The sequence below is a fragment of the Tigriopus californicus genome, chromosome 3 (assembly GCF_007210705.1).
Source record: "Tigriopus californicus strain San Diego chromosome 3, Tcal_SD_v2.1, whole genome shotgun sequence".
NCBI classification, from domain to species: Eukaryota; Metazoa; Arthropoda; class Copepoda; order Harpacticoida; family Harpacticidae; genus Tigriopus; species Tigriopus californicus.
Genome location: NC_081442.1, coordinates 8,832,026 through 8,839,971, shown reverse-complemented (window position 1 = coordinate 8,839,971; position 7,946 = coordinate 8,832,026). Strand labels below are relative to the sequence as shown.

The 7,946-nt window shown below is 43.1% G+C and overlaps 3 protein-coding genes across 3 annotated transcripts in view; 1 reads left to right on the top strand and 2 right to left on the bottom strand.

Moving 5' to 3' along the window:
- The window catches only part of LOC131877528 (sodium channel protein para-like), a 10,277-nt gene extending 8,952 nt beyond the window's left edge, over positions 1–1,325 (top strand). The window contains exon 17 of the mRNA XM_059223222.1: positions 1,146–1,325. Coding sequence (XP_059079205.1) covers positions 1,146–1,271 — 126 coding nt within the window. The 3' untranslated portion in view covers positions 1,272–1,325. The remainder of the gene's footprint in view (positions 1–1,145) is intronic.
- A 6-nt stretch (positions 1,326–1,331) lies between these two features.
- On the bottom strand, positions 1,332–4,837 carry LOC131877530 (carboxypeptidase M-like). Its single transcript, XM_059223223.1, has 3 exons — positions 3,616–4,837; positions 1,811–2,083; positions 1,332–1,748 (listed from the first exon to the last, which is right to left on the bottom strand). Exons 1-3 carry the CDS (start codon positions 4,483–4,485, stop codon positions 1,398–1,400), a joined length of 1,494 nt encoding a protein of 497 aa, XP_059079206.1. The 5' UTR covers positions 4,486–4,837; the 3' UTR covers positions 1,332–1,397.
- Positions 4,838–5,239: 402 nt separating this feature from the next.
- LOC131877532 (helix-loop-helix protein 11-like) lies at positions 5,240–6,936 on the bottom strand. The gene is made up of 6 exons (XM_059223225.1): positions 6,626–6,936; positions 6,284–6,548; positions 6,065–6,210; positions 5,708–5,988; positions 5,526–5,637; positions 5,240–5,457 (listed from the first exon to the last, which is right to left on the bottom strand). The coding sequence occupies exons 1-6, from the start codon at positions 6,785–6,787 to the stop codon at positions 5,368–5,370; spliced, it is 1,056 nt and encodes a 351-aa protein (XP_059079208.1). The 5' UTR covers positions 6,788–6,936; the 3' UTR covers positions 5,240–5,367.
- Positions 6,937–7,946: the final 1,010 nt, after the last annotated feature.

The following is a 7,946-nucleotide window of genomic DNA, read 5'->3' as shown; positions in this document are numbered from 1 at the left end:
GACGCGTCAAAGTATAAATCAGAGAAGAGGGTTAAAGTCGCCCCCAAGTGCGTATTGGAACAAGCCGAAAAAGCAGGAATATATGGTCAAAGCAAAGGATCTTGCTAAAATGAAAATGTAACCTCCATGAGTGTGCATGGTTTCCATCGAACTTTTTTATTCACTTTTCTCTTTTTTCATCTCATGAAAATTTATCAAAATGTTACACATCGCCAATTTCGCGCGGAAAAAGTTAGACTGCCCAAAAATGGCCGAAAAAGGTTGAAACCTAATTCAACTGAAATAAACTACCTTTCCTCCCCCTACCTACGTTATTAGAATTTTACTGAGGGAAACATTTCCTGAAACCACCTTGATGGAGAAACGCTACACCTATTAATTTTGGCAGTCATACTTCGTGGTTGCACCGTTGATATTCATTCTTTTCTGAGCAAGACGAGAGAAATAATGATTTGCCTTTGTCTATTTTTCCCTGGTTGCAAAGTAAAAATATTTGAAAGGGAAGGGTCAAAAATAGCTGGAAACATCTTCTCAAATGACAAAAACATTCCTATTAAGACTTTTGCAATTTTAGGAGTGGTTTGAAATGACTCTGTTTCGTCAAATTAAAATGTAAGGTTTTCTATCATTTTATGGGAATTTTTACCTTTATTATTTCAACAAGGAACATATTCTTGCATCCTTTAAAAACTTGAAAACTCGTAAACTTGACATGTAGTTCAAGATGAAGGTAGAGTAATTAAATTTCTATCTCGCAAGAGATAACAAAAAATACAAATTAAGCATCAATTACGTTCTTGGAATCGTTAAAAAAATGCAAATTAGATCTCCATTTCTACCTTGGAGTTATCAGCAAAGACTGAAAATTATGTTAGCATCAAATTACAAAGCAGAGTTTATTTTGCTTATTGGTTTGATTTGCCTCTTGGTAACACCAATGATGCATGCAAGAAAGTTTATCGGTTTCGCGTTGGGTCCACAGAATGCATCGCCTTTGCATAATACGAGCATGCATATAAAGAAAAAAAAGTTTTCACTCCATGATTTGCGGCAAAATGCAATTCAAGGCATGCCTTCGTTGGCTCCTTTCAATAGCATCATTTTCCTGCCTGTTTCCAATAATTGCAAGGTTTGATTGGTTTCAGGTGACCACATTCGCGGATCGTCCGGGTTATGAACGAGTCTCTTCATCCGTTTGGAAACAACGAGAGAGTTATTGCGCCTCACTCATTCAGCGATCCTTCAAGTATCACGCTTCTTTGCAGTCGTGAATAGTTAGGCAAATTATTTTTGGACAATAAACCATGATGTATGTATTCTATAAATTTGACTTTTTATTGGATTTAGATTTACTCCCTAAATAAACGAACAAGAAACTTAACGAAATCAAAACGACTCTAGCCGAACACGGGGATTTTGTTTAGAATCGATCGCATACTATTTTGAATCGACGTCAATGGATTGGGTAGACCGAAAATAGTCGACCCTTGGTCTTCCTCTTCCTCTTCCTCCAAAGGTTGTTCTTCCTCATCAATATTGGAAGGTTGGACTTGCAAGTCCACTCGGTTGGTATTGTCGCCATACAAGGTTATGTTCAGAAGCGTTGGATTCTGCTCGATGACGGCGAATTGCACTTCCCTGGGCTGAAAGCCTTCGGCAAACACTTCCATAGTGTAAATACCTGGTAGAAGAATCCTCCAGAATTCCCCCTCCTTTGTGGTCTGGAATCCCACGTCCCGACCTTTCACCTAAAGTGCAAAACGGAAGATCTTGACTTTGAATCTACGCAACCTTTGGTTAAACTAGTTACCTTCATGGAGGCACCCTCGATTGAAATGCCGGAATCGTCTTTGACGAATCCCTTGACTCCCTTGTGAGCCTCGCCGACAAATTGCAAGAGAGAAATCCGGTTATCTTCCCAGAATTTGGTCAATTCTGCTGCTGGGGGATATTTGCAACACGAGAGCTCCAAAGTGATCTCCATGCATCCATGCCAAATGTAGTTGTAATCTTGCATTGCACCCGTTAGAGGGTACCAAGCAGCCCCGTTGGTTGTACCATTCTCAAATTTGGGAGCACCCACCTGAAAATGAAAAGAGTTGGTTGAGACAATTGAATCCAACGGAAGATTCGCTCCTTCATTTTATAACCTGAGCAAAACTTTCTAATAAAGTCGAAGATCATCAGAAGAGAGCCTGAAGCGAATGAAGAATGCGAGAACACGAGGACACTTTATATAGCGTCTTTTGCATTTCCAAACCTGATTTAAGAATTAGCAAACGTTAAAATGATGTAAATTTGTGCTAGAATTAATGGTTTTTGGTTTGGTAAAGCCTAGTTTTGAAGTGCGTGGTTTGCATTCCCCAATTATATTTGTCCCAAGTTAGGCCCTTAAACGTCTAACCCTTTCTACGTAGGGTCAATTAAGTAAGATGAGATGTGCTGTATCATTAAGCTATCCATTGTTTCTTAAAATGCAAGTTGTTAGCTGGCATATTCTGGGTGGAATTTCATGCCAGTAATGGCCTTGGCAAATTCAGACAAGTCTTACTAGTACAGTATCAAGGGAGCATGATTAGACGAATCATAACCTTTCATTTTAATAGTACTGGGGATCAGATATCAACGAATCGTCTTATATTGCGAAGAATAAGAATCAAGAACAAGAAGCAACGGTTCTGTTGTACTTTCATAACTAGGGTTGTTCAAAACACGCCAATGAAATTTTTCTCCACCTTTCTGATCCTTTTACAGTATTCGCATTAATTTGCTTATAATTTTCTGTTTCATTTTGCATTTATTTGGCTCAAACATTTCAGTTTTTCACTGATTTCAAAATAATCCTGAAAAATTGGGAAACAATTTATTCAGTTATTTACGTTGTCCTTAAGTTCATTTCCGACATTGACTGGCCCATGCCATGACCGTATCAGTTGGTTCTCCGCCTGTGGGTGTGGTGAGCGACTAATGTTCTATAGTCAGACCATTTAGAATTTTATCGACGCAAGCTTTTTTTGTTTTTGTTTTCAAAGCGCGTGTGAGGGGTTTCTTTTCTTTCCTTAGGGATTTTGTCCCTTTGAGTTTTAGCTGCCGGTCCGACTTTAGATAAAATATAAGACCTATTTAGATCATACAGTAGAAAATACATTCACCCTCAGTATTCCTTTCTCATATTTACCTGATAAAGAAAGTAAAAAGATACAAAGCTGTCATCACTTTTCGCATTTTCTGTATTTTTCTTTGGCATTTATACAAATTCTTTTGTATTTTGATGCACATTATTTCACCCATCTTACTTGCATTCTTTGTGTTGCCTTGTTCACAACTAATCCATATGAAATCAAAATTCCCAAATGCCCCTCTAAATGTTATTATTTTGCGTCAGCAATGATTCCCCATATTCTTTTTAAAAAAAGGGAATCCAACTCTTACGGAGCGTTACGGAGCGCACACGCAGATTTTAGTTCATTCATCATCCAATCGATTTGATGAAAAAATATCATCATTGCTTGATAACGCTTGCAAAAAACGAAATAAAGCGAATAACGCCAATCCCTTTGCTTGCCCACTTGAAATTTGAGTTTTTGCTATTCATTATGAGATGAATTGCCGTACCTTGCATGGCTCCCCCAAATACATGCGACCATGGTTGAGTGAGTAGGTAGCCGCCAAATGTTTGAACACGTCATCATCCGGGGTCAAGGAAGGGGCCGACACCACCGAGCTGAAGATGGAATTGGGCGTGTTGTCAAATGGATAAGAGGCTACCATTGCACCTCCGTGAATGTTCCCTGAGAGCACGAACTGGATTTTGCCGATCCATTCCTTCACCGCCTCAGTTTCTGGTTGGGACCTTTTGTTATTCTGTTTAAAGTAGTCGGGGAAATTCCTGTTCAAATCAAACCCTCGAGAGTTGTAACGACCCTGTCCACCTTGACAAGTACCTTCCGAGGCGACTTCGAAACCGTCAGGGTTCATTGAGGGCATGATATGAATCCGCGTGTTATCCAACAACCATCGGACGTAGTAATCGGTTTCGTAGTTTTGCACCAAGTCCAGGATAAAGTGAAGCATCAGCTCCCGTCCAACAGCTTCATTACCATGCATATTTGCCACATACTTGACATTGGGTTTCCCAATCATGTGTTCATAGGGTGATCGCGAAACGACCATCACCCAAAGTTCACGACCTTGCACGCTCTGTCCAATTGAGTAGAGAGCCGTGAGATTCGAATAGATGGTGCTCACATGACGTAGAAACGTGGTCATAGAGGTATAATTATGATATTGCCAACTCAACTTGGGATGAATGGCTTGCTGAATCCTGCTTTGTGCTCGGGGCTCTTGCCCAGAAGTAGGCCATGGAGGCACCCCCGGGTTATAACCCGACAAGGCGGGCTCACCCCGCACATAGTTCACTGCATACACATAAAAATAGATAAATGCCACTACAAAGCCACAAACATACCACGTTCCGGTCTTCATTTTTGTTATTTGGTGATTTCTACGACATGATCAGAATTCCACTGAAACCAACCAACCACCGACCAATCTGAGAACGAACGAACCTAAGCCAGCCTTAGCCACAACCACCTGAGGGTACCTCGATGTAAGACGACAGACGGACAACCAAGACAAGATGTGTGGGGAGAGCGAGGGAGAAGAGAAATTTCTCTCTCCTTCTATCACACGCGCCGTGAGTTGGGCCGATGTCGGTGAAGGAAATCCTACTCTCAGTTTCATCAGTTTAACGGTTGAGGCCTGGATCTAACAGGAACCTTCTTTTTGTACTGCGAGAGCGGCGACAAACACGTCACCGCGAGTATGAAGACGAGGGCTGGTTAAACGAACCACTAAGGCTTGGTCATCAGGTAGAAGCTATCCACCACTTGGCTTGAGTTTGGCTCCGTGGACTAAAATATCTTGGACTCGAGAACGAGTTCGAGAATCCCGAGAAAATTGCTAAATGGTCTCGGTTGAAAACTGATAAGTTTTATGAACAAGAAGGATCGAGATTGAAAGAAGTCTGCCTAGTTACCCGGGCAGTATTTTACCCATGTTGGGATGCTTGGTGTGAGGCAAGCTTCGAAATTGAACTATCCTTCCCCGAAGGGATGAAAGCTTGTTTGGTTTGGGAAAGTTTGTGATGACGTAATTGATATTTTCTAGGTCAAATTGTGGCATGGTATTGATGAATTCCTGCAGTGGTCAAAGATTGAATCGCTAGTCACTCGGGAGATCTCGTGTACATCTATACATTCGACTTTATTCAAGTATGTATGTTGTTGTATATAGTTATTGTAGAAGAAGGCGAAGGAGGGAAAACAAGAGACAAGACGGTACATATGGATTACAAAATATATGAAGTTAATTGTTACAATTTTTCAGAATTATGATGCTCTGGTTGGATGTCGATTGACCATTCAGATCCGACAGGGTGTGAAATTCAACGGCATTCTGTAATTAGAAACGAAATTTAAAAAATGAATCGCCTGATACCAACAAGAAACAAGAGTCAAACATACCCTTTGCGGGATGGGTTGGCCTTCTTCGAAGAGTTCATCGCCCTCCAAGTGCTTGATGGCTTCCACTATCGAGTCCAAGTTTTGCTTGGATGCACTGGTTACAATATAAGACCTGAAGAATGAGGAGTGTAATAATAATATGCAAGAAGTCGGGTCACAATTCCCATGTTTTTGGCGTTTACCTCCCACTCGGGCTCAATTCAGGTTGGCTACTAATGGTGGTGACAGCACCCACTCCAGGTGTTTCAATCGTGCCGACCTCGACGACCACGTCTCCAGGTTGACTTTCGGCCCCCTGATCCGAAGGATGAGACACGGTGGCCATGATGGTGGTGGGCACAGGGGCTCCGGCCGATACGGTGGAGGTCACAGGAGGCACTCGAGCTTCGACCGGAGCTCGTTCAGATTTGACCGCAACCACCTGTGCCGGCTCACTGGCCAAGATAATGCGGCAATTCTCAGACTGAAGTAGATGATTGGAAAAATGTGTGAGCATTGGGGGTCAGTTCATCGAGCAAAACACCCTGAGTACGGCTTACATTCAATTCAATACTGTCTTTGGTGGGAGGCAGGGGAGCCGTGGCGGTAGGGGTGGGTAAGGTGGTCGTGACCACGACTTCTTGGGCCTCGGCATGCGGCACCACGATCTTAGCTGAGGGGGTCAGCAAAGTCTGATCCGGCTCTTCTAGAAGAACATAACGCATCAGGGTAAATTAGTGCGATTCTCTCTGCCAGTATCATTGACATCGGTCTCTTACCTGACAACTTCGTACTCGTGGTGCTGACGGCGACTGTACTGGTTGTACTGGTTGTAACGGAGGTGGTGGCACTGGCTGGGATGGTTTTAGTAGCGGTCATCTTCTTCTGTCTCTTGGGCTGGGTGGTGGGGGCGGAGCCTTCGGCCTCGGAATGGTGTTGATTGAGGCTGAGCAGCCGCTTCAATTGACAGTTCTGGGCCAGTAATCGCGTCTTTTCCTGTTCCAATGTGTAGATGTACTCGGCCGTTTGTTGCAAGATTGCCGCCTAAAATCCCAGAGAAAATCAACATCCAAACCAACCATCCACTCGCATGACCCTAACATCAATCAGTCCCTCCCTACCTTGCTCAACTTCTCGCCTTCATGATGCGGTAAGAGCGTGCGTAAAGATTGGAATCCGGCGTTGATGCTCTGCATGCGGCGACGCTCATTGGAGTTGGCAATCTCACGGCGGATCTTGCGCTCCTGATCCACAGGCAGGTCCATATCCTCGTCCATCATCATGGCTCAGGGGTGAGGGGGCTCACTCTACGAATGGGCTTGGGTGTGTTGCCGTTTTAGAGAGGGAATCCAGTCCGTCCTATTCCGTCCGTCTGATCCACAGAGAGGTTCCACCTTTCAAGCAGCTGATATGTGCGACACTCAAAAATCATCCGTCCAACCATCCATCAGGCAGTTCTCGCAAACGGCTTGAATTCCTTGGGGCTGGTCTACTTTGGCCCAGAGGCTCTCCCTCTTCCCGCCTTCTCAGCCAGGAAATGACTCAGGCTGTTGGAAACGAGTAGTTGTGGGCCGGGGGATTATTCAGCCAATATAGCCGAAATCCGGCTGGTGCCATAAAATGAAGAGGGTCGTCCGTCACTGGTGGGTTGCTCAATGAAACCGGGGAAGAGGGAACGTTACAATGGAAGAACGCCGAATTTTACTGAATTCGGTGGGAAAGAAAGCAGAGTTGTGGAAACGTTGGATCATATTGAATTGTGGAACGACTCATACTGTCGTCGATATTCGATGTGTATATTATATATTCTTTAAGGCCAGGCCGCCTCGATGTCGGAGTCCTCATCCATATATTTGGCGCGCAACCTCCATTTCTGACCTTTTCAGACAGAACCTACTTTGGAACGCCAGTATGAGCCAGAATCACTTTGGCTTTGCAGAGCTTGAATGATGAAATATGATAATTATCTGAGAGTCAGACATCCCAATCATCAAAAAGAGCGATATCACTCAATGAGACTGTAAAGTTCTTGGTTTCACATCATGTTCCCAAGATTGGAACTAAGGAGCCAACTGTCATGATACTCCATGCATTAGTCCATCTTGAGAGTAGAGATCAGTTTCGAGGCGATTAAAAGTTTTGAACTTTTGTTTTGCATCTTTTTGTAATATTCTGCATGGATGGAAAGATTTCAAGAAAGGTTCTAGAGAGTTCCGAATTCTCTAAAGCTTGTATGATATGGTTTCTGATTGACACTGATTTGTGTCCAATTTACCTGATCGATCCGTCAGAATGTCATCGATTTAACTTTTGCAAAAAAAAAATTACCGAGCAAAAGGCAAATTGTTGTATTATATGTGTGCTAGTCGATGGCTCACCAATGTTTCCCTCATTGATTTTCGAGATCTTGAGCAAAGACAGTGGCATTTCATTTTCAGAATG

Coding starts and splice junctions, on each gene's coding strand:
- LOC131877530 (XM_059223223.1), bottom strand. CDS start 4,485: ATGAAGACCGGAACGTGGTATGTTTGTGGCTTTGTAGTGGCATTTATC. Junction 2,084..3,615: donor ATTTGGGGGAGCCATGCAAG/GTACGGCAATTC, acceptor TTTCATTTTCAG/GTGGGTGCTCCCAAATTTGA. Junction 1,749..1,810: donor TCGAGGGTGCCTCCATGAAG/GTAACTAGTTTA, acceptor TTTGCACTTTAG/GTGAAAGGTCGGGACGTGGG.
- LOC131877532 (XM_059223225.1), bottom strand. CDS start 6,787: ATGATGATGGACGAGGATATGGACCTGCCTGTGGATCAGGAGCGCAAG. Junction 5,638..5,707: donor GAATTGAGCCCGAGTGGGAG/GTAAACGCCAAA, acceptor CTCATTCTTCAG/GTCTTATATTGTAACCAGTG. Junction 5,458..5,525: donor GCCAACCCATCCCGCAAAGG/GTATGTTTGACT, acceptor TTCTAATTACAG/AATGCCGTTGAATTTCACAC.